Source organism: Natator depressus, chromosome 14 (assembly GCF_965152275.1).
Source record: "Natator depressus isolate rNatDep1 chromosome 14, rNatDep2.hap1, whole genome shotgun sequence".
Lineage (NCBI taxonomy): Eukaryota > Metazoa > Chordata > Testudines > Cheloniidae > Natator > Natator depressus.
The window spans coordinates 65613-83975 of NC_134247.1; the positions used below are offsets into that span (position 1 = coordinate 65613).

The 18363-nt window shown below is 42.3% G+C and overlaps 1 protein-coding gene across 6 annotated transcripts in view; it reads left to right on the top strand.

Moving 5' to 3' along the window:
• The window catches only part of CSNK1D (casein kinase 1 delta), a 64654-nt gene that overhangs the window by 35605 nt on the left and 10686 nt on the right, over nt 1-18363 (top strand). For 5 of the 6 annotated variants that reach the window (XM_074971042.1, XM_074971039.1, XM_074971040.1 and 2 more), the window contains exons 7-8: nt 3022-3193; nt 11127-11266. In XM_074971042.1, the coding sequence (XP_074827143.1) occupies nt 3022-3193; nt 11127-11266 (312 nt within the window). Of the gene's footprint in view, nt 1-3021; nt 3194-11126; nt 11267-16028; nt 16223-18363 lie in introns of those variants that run through there. The other variant, XM_074971038.1, reaches the window with a different exon arrangement.

The window sequence follows — 18363 nt, forward strand, 5'->3', positions numbered from 1 at the left end:
GCTGTTCATGACATTCCATATAGCTGCTGATGCCCCCTATGTAGACTAGTTCTTTTGGCGCAGGGCCACAAGAACAGACTGATGGAATCACATCATCATGCAGACCTGGGATGACCAGCAGTGTTTCCAGAACTTTTGCATGAAGAAAGCTGTTTCTGGAGTTTAGTGAACAGTTTCCGCAACCCACTAGTGTAAAGACATGCATGAAGCCACCCTTACTGGTCCAGAAGCAGGTTGCTCTAGCCATCTGGAAATTGGCTACCCCAGGCTGCTACACCTCCGTTGCAAACCAGTTTGGTGTTGGAAAGTCAGATGTGGGTAAAGTGGTGGGAGAGGTTTCTCAGGCAATCAGGCACGTGGTTTATCCCAAGGTGACGAGCATAAAAGATATTCCTGAAGTAACTGCTGATTTTGAGAGAATGGGGTTTTCCAGATTGCAGTGGGGCCATTGATGGGTCTCATGTGCCCATAGTTTGCCCTCCTCAAGGAGCACAAGAGTATATAAACCACAAAGGGTACTACTACATTGTTCCCACCATTCTGAGAGATTTGTTTGTAGATGAAACAGTGGTCTGGGCTCAAGCCTGAATCTGAGACCAGGCTTACATCGCAGGGTAGACATAACCAGTAATTACTAGAAATCACTGTACCAGAATAATGGATGTCTAATACCTAGAGTAGGAGGAACAGGACAATAATTGATAATGAGGGAGAACTTTCGCACAAGTGGCCTTCCCCAAAGTAGGAAATCTTTTGATTGAACCCCTGTGCTCAGAATAATATTTATTGGAGTTTTTATTATGCTTTCGTACAGAAAGGGTTTTCAAAGTTTGCAGAGCCTGTTGCTCTTGGGACACCTGATCAATGCTGCATTCTGGAGAGATGTAAGGAATGTTTGGGACAATATAATTCTGCTATTGTAGCTCTAATTCTGGTGATCTCCATCCCAGTTTTCTTCAAGCTATTCGTTGAAACAAAATTTCTGATCTTGCTGCTGCCCATCCTACTTTCATTACTATGAATCTCGGATCATTCAAAGAAAAATTTGCTGCATCTCGTTATCAGAAAATGCAAACTACACAAACTTATAAAACATCTACAAAAACAAATAATTTTTAAAACTTTATATTGCATTAGTTCACATGCTATGTCCCTCCTAAACATAGAAGATGACACACACCTTGCTTGGAAAGGCTTATAATCTGGGGAAAAAAAAAAAAAAACCACCAAGGGAGGAGGAAAGGGGCAAAATGATCAGGGGGTGAATGAACGCTTCTTGTTATGATTGGTTTTTAAGTGAAATTCTAATTCTCCACCATTCAGCCCCGCATGTATTTCCTCCAGACCAATTCACAGGTTCAGTTGCGTGTTCTTATGTCTGTCCACCTCAGCATTCAGTCCTTCAGCATGGATGAGCAGTTTAAAGTATAAGTTAAATAAGTAAGTCAGTGATTTTGGCAGCTGCTTTTGTTATGCCTCCGGAAAGAGGTGTATCTTCAGGAGGGATTTAAATGAAAGAAAGGAACATGGCTTTATAGATCAGTTCAGGAATGGAGTTGCATACACAGAGGACAACATAAGAGAAAGCATGGTGACAGCTGAGAGATGTGGACGAATGGGGTCAAAGTTGGCATTATTCAAACCCCTAGACATCTTTGACAGAAGAGACAAGAACAAAAAAGTGCTAAATAGAAGTTTGTGGTAATGCCAGGAAAAGTTGATGCAGTACATAAGTGAAGGGAATCATTCTGCATATTCAGAGGGGGCCAGGGATGTGATCAGATCAACTGGTAAGGAGATCTTAGCAGCTGCATTTTATATGGATTGAATGGGATCTACAGAAATGTGTGCAAGTTACATAACTTAGTTTGCCAGTTCAGAATATTGTTTGATCAATGCCCTACTCCTGGATTTTTTGAAAGTTGGTAGTAGCTTGAACCAGATGCTGTCCTAATGCTGATTCTTGCTTTTCACTTCAAAACTATATTACTGCAATGTCCTCTGCCTGTAGCCTCCCTAAGAGTTTCAAGCAGACTCAGCTTGTGGAGAATGAAATGGTTCAGCTCTTGAGATGGTGATATGCTAAGATTATATTATACCAGTGTTTCATACTTCTGAGTGCAGCTTCAGGTGCTGATTGATGTAAATCTTGAGTGACATGGAACCCTAAAGATTGTTTTACCACTATGTCCTGTCACAATGGCTAAGGGCTTCTCTTCACTACTGGGGTAAGTCGACCCAAGTTATGCTACTCCAGCTAAGTGAATAACATAGCTGGGGTCCACGTAGCTTAGGTCGACTTACCCCAGTGTCTTCACTGCGCTGCGTCAATGGGAGACGCTGTTCAGTTGACTTCCCTTACTCTTCTTAGAGAGCTGGAGTACCGGAGTCCACCAGAGAGTGCTCTGCCATTGATTTAGCGAGTCTTCACTAGAGCTGCTAAATCGACCCCTTCTGCATCGATTGCATCAGTGTCAATCTCTGTAGTGAAGACAAGCCTTTACATCAGCAGGGTTGTTTCTGGTGTATTTTTCAGACCTAGGAAAAGGGCGTTCTCAGTCAAGTCCTTCATCTATGAATTCACTCCTCTTGTGCTCTGTGAGTGTGATCAGCTTTAGGGTAGAAAGTAAGATCAAGTACAATCAGATCTTTAATTGGTATTTTCCCATCAAAGCAGGTTCTGGGGTTTGTGAGGTCAACTTCCGAATTTTTGGAAGAAGGCAATTACTGTTACTTGTAACTGTTGTGAGGTACCCAGATGCCATGACAATGGACATGTGTTAGGTAGGATTTCTGACACCACAGTCCTTCTCATAACTATAATATCTGGATGCTATAATGAAATACAAATTAAATTAAATACTGTAGTTTTTGATGGGAACTTACAGCAATAGTAACAAATGGTCAGGTTCTGTTTCACGCTCCATGTGTTAAATGTTATTTTAGTCATTAGTATTTATATGAAATAGAGTACTAAGCTCAATATTCACCCTAATTGTTAACTAGTTTCATGACTTACAGGGTGCAAGCAGAGCTGCTGAAGATGCTGAACGTGAAAGGAGAGAACGAGAGGAAAGATTGAGACATACACGAAATCCTGCAGTACGTGGTTTACCCTCCACTGCCTCTGGGAGGCTGAGGGGAACGCAAGACGTAGCTCCGCCTCCTCCCCTTACTCCAACTTCGCATACTGGTAAGTAATCAAATTCCTGGGGCAGACTCATCTTACAGACTATGCTATTCTTCAGCTACTTCCTCGTTACTGAAATATACCATTTTGTAGTCCTTCAAAATCAATTTGAGTAAATAACCAGGATTAGGGAGATATTTTGTAAACATACTCTCTGTAAATGCTGTTCTTTCCATAAATTACTGGAAGAGATTTTCCTTTCTGCTGTGCATAATAATTGCCTTGCTACGTGCTAGTCTAATTTGGATTCTTGCCTTAAATACCTGCTTTGGTTTGGTAACAATTAAACACTTTACTCACTGCGAAAAGATCATCTTTTCCAAGCTAACTTTTATTCTTAGGACATTCCATTTATAATCATTACATTTGTAAGTGTTTTGCTGAGTCCCCACTTCAGACTAATAAATGTAAAAAATAGTATGTAAAGAGATTTTCCCTAATGGTGATTTTATTTTCATTGTATGCCAAAATGATTTTCTACTTATGTAAGGAATAACATAAGGTGCCATAGGACTGATCTATTATTTTTTCCTTCAAGGCTTTTTTAAAGAGTTAAGTACTGAAGTTGGGCTTAGATCTTTTATTGCACCTCAGCATAGTTATCATGAGAAAATAGATTTCCAGCACAGTGGCAAACTGAAATGACACCTTTGATCTTGCTGTTACATAACAGATCAGTAGTTCCGTACTGACTTCCACTTATTCAAATAATAAAATCAATTTCTTTTTCATAACATTACCTCCATAGAACCTCACTGCAGAAATCATGTGTCAAGACATGCTGTTACTGAACATATTGGAACAGTAGTTGAAGGGAAGCACAGAGCTCCCTCAAGCCCCATCTTCCTGCTGGAACCGACCTCTCCCTTTTTACTTCATATTACAAAAACAAATCTCATTGTTAGTTTTAGGTTGAAAAGTTCACTTTTTTTCAAATTTTTGATGTTTTAATTCACCTTTGGTCTTACCCAAAATTAGGAATTGCCAAATCAGACCTGTGATCCATCTAGTCCAGCATTCTGTTTCAGACTGTAGCCAGTACCAGATGCTTCACAGGAAGGGGCGAGAAAGCCCGCAGTTGACAGATGAGGGATAATCTGCCCCTCTTCCCCCCCCACCCCCAATGAAAGTTTTATCCTATTCCTTAATTAGAAATTGGGTTAAACTCTGAAGCACAAGTTTTAGAAACCTTTCATACTCTTTAATATTAGCCATTATAACACTAGATATTCTTTTTATCCATATAAATGTTTGCTCTCTTTCTGAAGTGTGCTAAAGTAGTAGCCTCGTCAACATCCTGTGGCAGTGAGTTCCACAGTCAAATTATGCATTAAACAAAAGAGTATTTCCTTATATCATTATGTCCCCTGTTCTTGTGTTATGAGATGGGAAAAACAGAAGCTTCTAATCCACATTCTCTAGACCATTATTTTATATACTTCTATCATGTCCCATTTTATTAATGTTTCTCCCTCAGACCTCCCTATGGTAGTGGCTAAAACAAGGGAATGTCTTAAAAATGCATTTCTCTCAGTCTATTCTGTTAACAAATGTCATGAATGCCTCCAATCTAGGTTGGGGAACACATTTAGGGTCTCTGTCTGTGGACTTTGGAAGCCTAATGAGGAGCAGTTCCTCATAAACTTGCTAGAGCTGAGGGCCATCAGGCTGGCTTACAAATCTTTTCACCACAGATCAGAAACATAATTGTGTTGCCTCTGTCTATAAGTAATCGGTCGGTGTGGATGGTTCATTACAATAATATCTGCTCTGCACTTAACACTTTAAAAAAAAAAAAAGAAATTTGCTTACATCAAATGGAAGGGGACACATCATTGCAGTCCTGAATTTGATGGGTTAGTTGTTGTGGCTCACCACTGATCGCATCCGACCAGAAGATTTATAGGTTCTTATCCAATTCAGACTACAGAGTTCAAGAACTCAGAGAGTTCTATATCGGGAGAGGATTCTTGGGGTGCTTGGCAAGAACACATACACTGCGGACAATACCAAATGGATAAAACCTTTATTGAAATTAACATAAAAATAAGAAATGCATTGAAACTTATAACTGCAAAACAGTAAAAGAATTCCAAAACTCCTGGTGGTGCCATTTCTAGTAGAAGTACCTTAACCTAACATACTCATACCCTTCCTTGAGGACACGGTAATAGGAGGTGAAGGACCAGCCTCACTCCTGGCATGCCTGATTACGCGATGGTACTGGCTTCCCCAGTGGTTAGGAATGTTGAGTATTATAGTGTACTGCACAAGCTGTGTTAATAGCGTGATAGAAGATAGAATAGATAGATGAAAAGGTAGTCTATAGAGTATAGGAGAACTGGAAAAAGCACTCCAAGAAACCGAAGCTTCAGGAGTTAGAAGAGCTTAGAATTTAGAAGAGCTGAACCCAGCAGAAGCTACCTCCTAAGAGCTCTCTTACAAGGTATTTTATAGGATCCTGACCTATGTAATTCAGGCCCAACTTACTATACCCAAATCTTATTTCCATACCCTACAAAATTAATGGGTACCCTTCTACTATAGATTAGTGGATTATGACACTTACTTTCTAAATATATTCATAAGGATTATCTCATTCGAAAACTGCCAACCTAGGCTCTCTTGATGACCTCCAAGTTGTGGTGTACCTGCGGTTACCAACCAGCTGTAGAAGCCGAATAAACCTGTGATGTGATGTGGATAGTTCCTCCCTCTGGTTCCCAAAAGTTCAGGGACCATTCTCATCTGTGCCAAAGGTTGCCAGCCTTTATGCTGACATATTCTTAACTGATTGTACTTTTTGCTATATAGCAGATCTTACAGGCCAGTAGGCTTCTTGCATTTCAGCAAAACTTATTATTAGGAAACACATATCTCAACACATCCTAAATTCCAAGGAATTAATACTAATAAAATATAAGAATAAAATGGATTAATTTCAGAAAAAGAAACATATTAATTTATACTGCTGGCTGGATTAGGATTATTTTGCTAGCTATTATATCCTACTATGGGCTACATCATCCATCACAAGTAAGCATTCAGATCTTCGGTGGCTCATGTGAAGATCTGCTTGAGACCAAGCAGAGATCCCATCTGTTTTAGATACCTTTTTTACACGGACAAGAAAGAGCTCCTCTTACACCTTTCCTCCATTTCCATTCATCCTTGAAATATGGAGATTTGGCAGAAGAGACCCAGAATGATCATAGTCTCACCAATCTGGACATGGCAGACTTGGTTATATCTGAGTTCCTGCATCTGTCCAAAGATCGATCTTCTCTTCCCTCTTCTCCCTGCTCCTCCAAGACAAGATGATGAGATAACTGGTTCTGTGGATGAAGGGAAAGCAGTGGACGTGTTATTCCTCGACATTAGCAAAGCTTTTGACACGGTCTCCCACAGTATTCTTGTCAGCAAGTTAAAGTGGTATGGGCTGGATGGATGCACTACAAGGTGGGTAGAAAGTTGGCTAGATTGTCGGGCTCAATGGGTAGTGATCAATGGCTCCATGTCTAGTTGGCAGCCGGTATCTAGCGGAGTGCCCCAAGGGTCAGTCCTGGGGCCGGTTTTGTTCAATATCTTCATTAATGATCTGGAGGATGGTGTGGATTGCACCCTCTGCAAGTTTGCAGATGACACTAAACTGGGAGGAGTTGTAGATACGCTGGAGGGTAGGGATAGGATACAGAGGGACCTAGACAAATTGGAGGATTGGGCCAAAAGAAATCTGATGAGGTTCAACAAGGACAAGTGCAGAGTCCTGCACTTAGGACGGAAGAATCCAATGCACCGCTACAGACTAGGGACCGAATTTGCTAGGCAGCAGTTCTGCATAGAAGGACCTAGGGGTGACAGTGGATGAGAAGCTGGATATGAGTCAACAGTGTGCTCATATTGCCAAGAAGGCCAATGGCATTTTGGGGTGTATAAGTAGGGGCATTGCCAGCAGATCAAGGGACGTGATCGTTCCCCTCTATTTGACACTGGTGAGGCCTCATCTGGAGTACTGTGTCCAGTTTTGGGCCCCACACTACAAGAAGGATGTGGAGAAATTGGAGAGAGTACAGCGAAGGGCAACAAAAATGATTAGGGGTCTGGAACACATGACTTATGAGGAGAGGCTGCGGGAACTGGGATTGTTTAGTTTGCAGAAGAGAAGAATGAGGGGGGATTTGATAGCTGCTTTTAACTACCTGAAAGGTGGCTCCAAAGAGGATGGATCTAGACTATTCTCAGTGATAGCAGATGACAGGACAAGGAGTAATGGTCTCAAGTTGCAGTGGGGGAGATTTAAGTTGGATATTAGGAACCACGAGGAGGGTGGTGAAACACTGGAATGCGTTACGTAGGGAGGTGGTGGAATCCCCTTCCTTAGAAGTTTTTAAGGTTAGGCTTGACAAAGCCCTGGCTGGGATGATTTAGTTGAGATTGGTCCTGTTCTGGGCAGGGGGTTGGACTAGATGGCCTCCAGAGGTCCCTTCCAACTCTGTTGTTCTATGATTCTAAGATTTCATGTCACAGGAGAACAGCATCTGGTGCAACTGACTGCTGGTCCCTCAGCTAACAGCATAGCTAATGAATTTCTAGGGCTTGATGTTTTATACTTGAGCTGAGGAGATCAAGACAATCCTGTTTGTCTTCTACTAAATAAAACAGGTTTAAAGGGTAGGAATAAATAATCAGTTTTCCTAGTGGAAAGAGGTGAATAATGGGGTCCCCCAGCAATCTGTACTGGGATCTGTACTGTTCAACATATTAATGAATGATCTGCAAAAGGTGGTGAACAGAAGTGGCAGTGTTTCTGGACAATATAGAATTATTCAAGATAGTCAAGTCCAAAGCAGACGGCGAGGAGTTACACAGGAATCTCACAAAGCTGGGTGACTGGGCAACAAAATGGCAGATGAAATTGGATGTTAAGTGCAAAGTAATGAACATTGGAAAAAATAATCCCAACTATATATAGGGGAACGATCACGTCCCTCGATCTGCTCGCTATGCCCCTACTTATACATCCCAAAATGCCATTGGCCTTCTTGGCAACAAGGGCACACGGCTGACTCATATCCAGCTTCTCATCTACTGTCACCCCTAGGTCCTTTTCCGCAGAACTGCTGCCTAGCCATTCGGTCCCTAGTCTGTAGCTGTGCATTGGGTTCTTCCGTCCTAAGTGCAGGACCCTGCACTTACCCTTATTGAACCTCATCAGATTTCTTTTGGCCCAATCCTCCAATTTGTCTAGGTCCCTCTGTATCCTATCCCTGCCCTCCAGCGTATCTACCACTCCTCCTAGTTTAGTATCATCCGCAAATTTGCTGAGGGTGCAATCCACACCATCCTCCAGATCATTTTATGAAGATATTGAACAAAACCGGCCCCAGGACCCACCCCTGGGGCACTCCACTTGACACCGGCTGCCAACTAGACATGGAGCCATTGATCACTACCCGTTGAGCCCGACAATCTAGCCAACTTTCTACCCACCTTATAGTGCATTCATCCAGCCCATACTTCTTTAACTTGCTGACAAGAATACTGTGGGAGACCGTGTCAAAAGCTTTGCTAAAGTCAAGAAACAATACATCCACTGCTTTCCCTTCATCCACAGAACCAGTAATCTCATCATAGAAGGCGATTAGATTAGTCAGGCATGACCTTCCCTTGGTGAATCCATACTGACTGTTCCTGATCACTTTCCTCTCATGTAAGTGCTTCAGGATTGATTCTTTGAGGACCTGCTCCATGATTTTTCCGGGGACTGAGGTGAGGCTGACTGGCCTGTAGTTCCCACGATCCTCCTCCTTCCCTTTTTTAAAGATTGGCACTACATTAGCCTTTTTCCAGTCATCCGGGACTTCCCCCGTTCGCCACGAGTTTTCAAAGATAATGGCCAATGGCTCTGCAATCACAGCCGCCAATTCCTTTAGCACTCTCGGATGCAACTCGTCCGGCCCCATGGACTTGTGCATGTCCAGCTTTTCTAAATAGTCCCTAACCACCTCTTTCTCCACTGAGGGCTGGCCATCTACTCCCCATGCTGTGATGCCCAGCGCAGCAGTCTGGCAGCTGACCTTGTTCGTGAAGACAGAGGCAAAAAAAGCATTGAGTACATTAGCTTTTTCCACATCCTCAGTCACTAGGTTGCCTCCCTCATTCAGTAAGGGGCCCACACTTTCCTTGGCTTTCTTCTTGTTGCCAATATACCTGAAGAAACCCTTCTTGTTACTCTTGACATCTCTTGCTAGCTGCAGCTCCAGGTGCGATTTGGCCCTTCTGATTTCATTCCTACATGCCTGAGCAATATTTTTATACTCATCCCTGGTCATATGTCCAACCTTCCACTTCTTGTAAGCTTCTTTTTTATGTTTAAGATCCGCTAGGATTTCACCGTTAAGCCAAGCTGGTCGCCTGCCATATTTAATATTCTTTCGACTCCATCGGGATGGTTTTGTCCCTGTAACCTCAACAGGGATTCCTTGAAATACAGCCAGCTCTCCTGGACTCCTTTCCCCTTCATGTTAGTCCCCCAGGGGATCCTACCCATCCGTTCCTGAGGGAGTCGAAGTCTGCTTTCCTGAAGTCCAGGGTCCGTATCCTGCTGCTTACCTTTCTTCCCTGCGTCAGAATCCTGAACTCAACCAACTCATGGTCACTGCCCCCCAGATTCCCATCCACTTTTGCTTCCCTCACTAATTCTTCCCGGTTTGTGAGCAGCAGGTCAAGAAAAAGCTCCCCCCCTAGTTGGCTCCTCTAGCACTTGCACCAGGAAATTGTCCCCTATGCTTTCCAAAAACTTCCTGGATTGTCTATGCACCGCTGTATTGCTCTCCCAGCAGATATCAGGAAAATTAAAGTCACCCATGAGAACCAGGGCATGCGATCTAGTAGCTTCTGCGAGTTGCCGGAAGAAAGCCTCATCCACCTCATCCCCCTGGTCCGGTGGTCTGTAGCAGACTCCCACCACTACATCACTCTTGTTGCTCACACTTCTAAACTTAATTCATAGACACTCAGGTTTTTCTGCAGTTTTGTACCGGAGCTCTGAGCATTCATACTGCTCCCTTACATACAGTGCTACTCCCCCACCTTTTCTGCCCTGCCTGTCCTTCCTGAACAGTTTATAACCATCCATGACAGTACTCCAGTCATGTGAGTTATCCCACCAAGTCTCTGTTATTCCAATCACGTCATAATTCCTTGACATCACCAGGACCTCTGGTTCTCCCTGCTTGTTTCCAAGGCTTTGTGCATTCATATATAAGCACTTGAGATAACCTGCTGATCGCCCCTCATTCTCAGTATGAGGCAGGAGCCCTCCCCTCACAGACGTTCCTGCCTGTGTTTCCTCCCGGTATCCCGCTTTCCCACTTACCTCAGGGCTTTGGTCTCCTTCCCCCAGTGAACCTAGTTTAAAGCCTTCCTAAGGCTAAGTTCAGGCAGGACAGATCCATCAATAACTATTACCCAAGATGGTCAGGGACGCAACACCATGCTCAGGGTGACCCTAAACCTCTGAATATCAGAAGCCGGGAGAGGTAGATAGGGATGGATCATTTCATAATTTCCCTGGAGCTCTGGTATGGGCCACTGTGGAGACAGGGTGCTGGGCAGGGTGAGCCATGTTCTGAACCAGTATGGCAGCTCTTCTGATCTTAAATCTTGACCTGGTCTTCTGTCCAGTTTAAATGATTGTAGGCTTTTCTTTTTCCCTCTCCACTGTAATCAAATCCAACACCTGGTTATTACATAGGTTAACTTAACTGCTGTTTCTGTTTACTGTCACTGCAAAAGGGACTTAAGTGTTTGTCCATTCCCTGGTGAAACAGTTTTTTCTTTTAAAAGGTCTTAAAAACTAACACCTCTTTAAATCCTGTTTAACACTGTATTTCAAGAAAGTTAAGTGATCAAGCTAATACAGTCTTTCTCACAGCTAACGCCTCTCCTCGGCCAGTGTCTGGAATGGAGCGAGAACGGAAAGTGAGTATGAGACTGCATCGTGGTGCCCCTGTCAATATCTCTTCATCTGATTTAACAGGCCGCCAAGATACTTCTCGCATGTCAACTTCACAGGTACAGAATAAACACCTTTTTATGGGAAAAGGGAGGGTTTTAATTTGAGAGTACTTATTTTGATCAGGCTGTTGTACCTTCCTATGTCAGTTTACCAGTTAATCAGTGGGATTTCATACTGAAGAATATTCACTTCCTTATTTTATAAAGGAGTTTAGAATATTTAGGTATGTATTTCCTACCTTTTTGCTTTGTTGGAGGTACCCGAGGAAATATGTTAACACTTGCCACTCATAAGGCCTTTGTCTTACGATATCAGTTCAACATATAACAAAGTATCATATTGATCTCTAAAAAACTGAACAAGGGCAATTTTTTTGTTTAATCTCCATCTTTCTATTTCTTTGTGTACCCCCAGTGGCAAGCCTTTTAATGCCAGGGCTGTATTAAAGAGTCATATGAGAAGATGTTCAGTATACAGTAGGAGCCCAAAGGGTCATATGTGCTATTTGGTGGAATGTGCTATATATTTGTTTCACTAAAGCAGTCAGAACAATGTCCTATATTTGCAATTAGACATGATTACAGGTACTATAATATTCAGGATCTTAAAGGATCTTAAAATTATCTTAGTCATTTTAACTGCAGAATTCAAAAGTCTTGTGCAATCTAGAAAACATGGCTTGCGCATTTTAGTGTTTTGGGTGGTTTTTTCTGTTTGTTTTTTACTGCTTAGAGTATCTAATATTGTAGAAATATAGCAATTGCTGTAAATCTGAGGTGTAAATATGGTGTGGTATACTTAGTCAAGATAATTAAGTCTTGAACTACATTTCTTTCTTCCATGTAATCTTTTACTTTTCTATTCTACTTCTGCCTTGTTCCTTCTTTCACTGTATCTTTCCTGTTTTGATAGCGAGGTAGAAGCCTTAAACATGCTATCAGGTACCTTTCCTTTACAACTTCTGGATTTTTCGCTTAACTCCCAGTACTTGTATTTCCCTTTTTAAAGTGTAAAAGTAAAATTTTCTTAACTTTACTAGCTTTTTGGACATTTTGTAAACAATTGGCTTATTTCTTCCCATCTGTGGCTTTCTAGGAGAAACAAACTGCTAATTGAGTATTTAATACTTATTTGACAAGCACATCATCACTGTCTTTAGTTAGGGTGACATAATTCTGTCAGAATTCAATTTGTATGCCTTCTGCAAAGTTCACCATCTCTCTGCATTAAGGGACTTTTTAACAAGGTTCAGAATTAACAGTAGCTTTTTAATTAGTTAAATTAATATCCTTTTAAAAATGTATAATGCCATTTTTTTCCTACACAGTAGACACACACTAGCTGTTTTTATAAATAGTTAAAATTGTGCCTAAACTGCTTAAGTGACTATTTAAGTGCAACCTGTATAGGATGGTGGTAGGCTACAGTGTAAATGGTCATACTGTGGTTGTGTTCATTATAGAATTGCCTTTAAATCAATATAGCATTCTTAGTGTATAGAGAAGATGGGAAATTCTAGACCCAACAGAACCTGTATCTTAAATTTTAGTATACACATGGCTCATCTTAGGGTTCTCTAAAATACAAACTTATCTCCAGACATAAATTAGATTGTGGAGACTTCAGCGATGCATTTGCTTTGAAATATCAGTTATTCACAGTGTCCTTCTATTCAATTAATTGCAAGTAACTCAAAACAAATTAACTCGATTAAACTAATTAATCGTGATTAATCGCAATTTTTATCGCAGTGTTAATAGAATACCAATTTAAATTTCTTATAAATAACTTTGGATGATTTATACATTTTCAAATATATTGATTTCAGTTACAACACAGAATACAAAGTGTACAGTGCTCGCTTTATATTATTTTTATTACAATATCTGCACAGTAAGAAAGATCAACAAAAGAAATATTTGCAGTTCACCTCATACAACAGGGGTGAGCAAACTTTTTGGCCCGAGGGCCACATCTGGGAGTAGAAATTGTATGCTGGGTCATGACTGCTCACAAAATTGGGGTTGGGTGCATAGGGGTTGAGGGCTCTGGTTGGGGGTGCAGGCTCCCAGGTGGGGCCAGAAATGAGGACTTCAGGGTGCAGGATGGGGCTCCAGCTGGGGGTGCATTTTCTCGGCTGGGGCTAGGGATGAGTTTGGGGTGTAGGAGGGTCCTCTGGGCTGGGGCTGAGGGGTTCGGAGTGCGGGAGAGGGATCAGGGCTGGGGCAGAGGGTTGAGCTGTGTGAATGGGTGCAGGATCCAGCTGGGGGTGCACGCTCTGAGGTGGGGCTGGGGATGAGGGGTTTGGAGTGCAGGAGGATGCTCCGGGATGGGATTGAGGGGTTTGGAGGGCGAGTGGGGGATCAGGGCTGGGGCAGGGGGTTGTGGCGTGGGGGGAGACTCAGAGGTGCAGACTCTGGGCGGTGGTTACCTCAAGTGGCTCCCGTAGGCAGCGGCATGTCCCTTCTCTGACTCCTACGCAGAGGCGTGGCTGGGTGGCTCTGCATGCTGTCCCATCCGCAGACACGTTCCCGGCCAATGGGAGCTGCAGGGGCAGAACTTGTGGCGGGGGCAGGGGGCAGAGAGGAGCCCCCAGGCTGCCCCTATGCATAGGAGCCGGGGGGGGGGGTGTCCATGCCGCTGCTTCCGGGAGCTGCGTGGAGCAGCCCCAAACCCTGCTCCCCAGCTGGAGCACCAGAATGGGGCAAGCCTCAGAGCCCGCTCCCCCGCGGGAGTTCGAGGGCCGGATTAAAATGGCTCGAGGGCCAGATTCAGCCCACGGGCTGTAGTTTGACCACTCCTGTCATACAGGTACTGGAATGCAGACTCTTTATTGTGAAAGTGCAACTTACTAATGTAGAATTTTTTGTTACATTGTTTTATTTTGAGTGCAGTTATGTAAAACTTTTTAGCTCTGAAGGGCAAGGTATTGAACTTTGAGTCCCAGATCACTGACTTGTCTGGTGGACCCGCTAGTTTAAAGCCGGGGAGGGTTGGAGTTGTACAGTTGGGGAGGAGGAAGGCGGTGCTTTTTCAGCAGATTTGGGGGAAAGAAAGCAGCTATTTTGAGAAGTCTTAAATTTGGATTTGTATAAATCCTAGCTGAGATTGTGAGTATAATGTAAGTGAGGTGGTTATATCTGGACATTAAATACAACTTATAATATAGCTTTCACTGCCCCATATGTGATGATTTTATTATGTTCAGAGATTTGGCAAAGTATAGTTAATATTGTTAAATCGCTTGGAGATCCTCAGATGAAAAGGTGATTGTCTTTTCTTGCCCAATAGGCATTATTTCAGTATGTACTTAGTGTTTAACTCTCAGATTTGATAGAATTTGAGATTCTTTGTAACGGTCGACATAAAAGCAAGTCATTAGTGGGGAAAAATTGCAGTAAGTGGTGTTTTATTCTTATTCCCTTCCATGTCTGAGTGTGTCTTGCTTGTAATGAAGGATTAAAACTCTTGATGGTAAAGTTTCAGAGTGTTCTGAATCCTGGTGTGGTTAATAACTCATTCCAGATCTTTAGCGTGGCAGTAGTTATGGAATGTTTGGCTCAAATTCGTGCAATGCATTTTTCTAAAGCATATTGGGACTTCGTGCCAGCCTGGATACATGAATCCCTTTGCAATTTTGGAGCCAAAGGGAGTACAGAAAAGAATAATCTATTTTCATACCCTTGTAGCTACCCTTTGTTTAAAAGTCCTGTAGTTTCTCAGTCTATAAACTTACTTACTTTAGTGCATAGTTTAAAACATTTCAGGTCACCGTTAAACTTCAAACATATTTAGCATTTATTGAATTTCACTGATCTCAGAGACTTCCAAAATGTTTTTAGGTATTTCAGATTTGAATCACACTTCTATACTATAATATAGATGATACTACAAGAATAGTTAGGGAAAATGTTTAATATCAATTTTTGATTTCAAATATATCATGTACAGTATTTGAGAGGGTGAATATATTGAACCATCCAGATTTGTTGTCAGTTTCCTCATTGAGAATTCCAGGCACAAGATGTTCTTCAAAGCATGTATTAAAGATTATCTTATTTATGGTTAAGGAATACTGCCTTTTAAATTTCTGATTGTTCCACAGTTGACACTGAAAAATTGGATTCTGGTTGGTGGTGATAGCTCCAAAATAAAGCAGACAGCGTTAAAGGTTCTCATTTGCATTGACACTGCAGAAATAAGTTTCAGATTTTTTTATTTGAATAGTGACTCATGCCTTAGTGTAGAGAATTTTTGTTTTCTAACTGTTATAATCCAACCAGGCCAAAAGAGTTTTTTTCCACATTTAATTTCAAAGGTGCTGAATCGTTTTTATATAAGATAAAATAAACTGATTGGGTATTTGGGATCTTTTTGATCAGGAAAATGTGCCATGTCTCACCTCAGTCAGGGGTTCTCCAGGATGATGTTGCCAGTTACTTTTAATTTTGTTTTAGCTGTAAGAGATGAAGATATCTGGAAAGATATAGGTATGTGTTCTTCAAGTAGTCTGTACACATCCCCACTCCTGAGATGCACCAATGGTGCAGCCTGGACCAAAGTAACTTTCTAGTAGCAGTGCTTGTCAGAGTGCTCTCACACACATGCTGCCCCTCCTCTTGCTGCTACACATATTTGGAGTGAATGGCTATAAAAGGGGGCTTGTCCCAACAACCACCTCAGTTCTTTCCAACTCTGATAGCAGACAAACCAGGAATCTGGCCATCTCCCCCAACCTGCATGTGATGGAACAGATCATTCCCAGTGCTGTCTTTAGTTTATTATGTAACAATTTTAATTTTTATTTCTTTCACTAAGGCTTTCACAGGGGCTCAGTTCCCCTGGTTCCAAACTGTGGAACTGAAGACCACAAAGTTGGGGTTCAAGAGAGATGCCTTTTGCCCTGCTATCTTTCCTATTTCAGATGCACATGTGAATTGTTTCGCCTTCTTGGAGGAAGGTCATTCACTATTTTAATCCTCTATATGCAGCAGACTGAGCACCAGAGCTAGCAAGAAGTTTCAGAATCAGCTCCAAGCATTGCTACTGGAGGAAGCATTAGCAGCTAAACTTTCTGGCTCCAAGCCAAAGGGATCCACAAGTGTTAGAGACCTGATTCCCCTCTGACAAATGATGGGTCCAGAAAGCCCAACAGTTCTCTGGTGCAGGTGTCTATCTTCTTAACTGGAGCCAGTCCTAAGGTGCCAGTCAATGTGAATCCACTTTATTGGATCATACTGTGCAGAAATCCCTAGTCTCACAGGTGTCAGACTCTTCTGAAAGAGACAGACTGTGAGAGCATGCCATTAAGGAACTTGTTCCTTACAACAAAATCCAAAAGTGTTCCTTCAAGGTGGAAACTAGAGGCAAATCAAATGGTGATATAGAGCAGTGGTTCTCAAAGCCGGTCCTCCGCTTGTTCAGGGAAAGCCCCTGGTGCGCCAGCCAGTTTGTTTACCTGCCACATCTGTAGGTTCGGCCAATCGCGGCTCCCACTGGCCGCAGTTCACCGCTCCAGGCCAATGGGGGCTGTGGAAAGGGCGGCCAGCATGTCCCTTGGCCTGCTCCGCTTCTCGCCGCCCCCATTGGCCTGGAGCAGTGAACCGCGGCCAGTGGGAGCCGCGATCGGCTGAACCTGCGGACGCGGCAGGTAAACACACCGGTCCGGCGCGCCAGGGGCTTTCCCTGAACAAGCGGTGGACCGGCTTTGAGAACCACTGATATAGAGGACCAAGGTTGTACTATAGAGCCATACCCTGCCCCTGATCCAGGGCCAATGGTTAGCTTGAAAATTAATCAGAAGCCTAATAAAACACATATTGCTTCCTTCAAACTGGGTTATTGCAAGCGCTATGATTCAGTAACCATCTTTTTGTTCTGTGTTTATTCACTATATTTCTAGTTCTTCCTGCTTATTCCCCATACCTCTTGAATTAGTATACAGACATCTAAGATAATGATGTGATTTCCTCTCTCTGTTCCCTCATCTCTCCTTTATCCTTGCTATAACTGACCATGCTCCCCCCAGATTCCAACCCTTTTCCCAGGTATCCATGTTTGTGATTTACTTGTAGGCTTTTGTCTCCTGTCCCCATTAAAACTAGTTTAAAGCCCTCCTCACTAGGTTAGCCAGTCTGTAACCAAAGACACTCTTCCCCTTCCTTGATAAGTGGACCCCCTCTCCGCTCAACTGTCCTTCTTCCTGGAACAGTATCCTGTGGTCAAGGAAGCCGAACCCCTGTGTTTTGAGTGTTAAAATACTCCTAAATCATTAATGAAAAGCAACAGAGCACTCTCTGGCTTGCCTTAGACATACTCTCATATTAGAAATCTGTAGATCTGCCATTTGGCGTCTAGATCAGATGCTCAGTTGGTAAGACAGTACTGCAATCCTTATTTAACCATCCCAACCATGCAGAGGGAGGAGCACTACTTGCCAAATTCCTAAGAGTGGGAATATACAAAAAAGGTACTCTAAGAAGAAATGAAAGCTACTCACCTGTAACCAAGGTTCTTAAAGATAACCTCTGCACATTCATACTCCCAGCCCACCTTCCCTTCTTGTTTGGAATGCTGATTTCAGCTACCTCAATCTGGGAAAAATTATGGAAAAGCTGCTACAGGTTTCCATTAATAAAGAATTGAAGGAAGGCAATATAATGCTAGTCAACGTGGTTTTATGGAAAATACATCTTGTCAAGCAAATTTTATTTCATTCTTTGAGATGTTTGGTTGATAAAAGTAATTGCGTAGATGTAATATACTTAAACTTTTGTAAGGCATTTGACTTAGTACTTCATGACATTCTGATTAAATAACTAGCCCTATACAACATCAGTGAAGCACATGTTATATGGATTAAGACCTGGCTAACTGTCAGATCTTCAAAAAGGTAGCTGTCAATGGGGAATCATTAAACAGAGGTGTTTCTAGTAGAGTTCTGCAGGGATCAGTTCTAGACCTACTGCTATTCGGCATGTAAGTTAATAATCTGGAAGTAAATATAAAATCACTGTTGATAATTTTCAGGTGGCACCTGTCCAATTTATTTGAATATTAACATTTGATAGACATGCCTGGTCGGTCAAATGTGGGTATATAGAAATTTCACTCAATTAAATGAAATCACTTGCAACAACATATTATAGGAGGT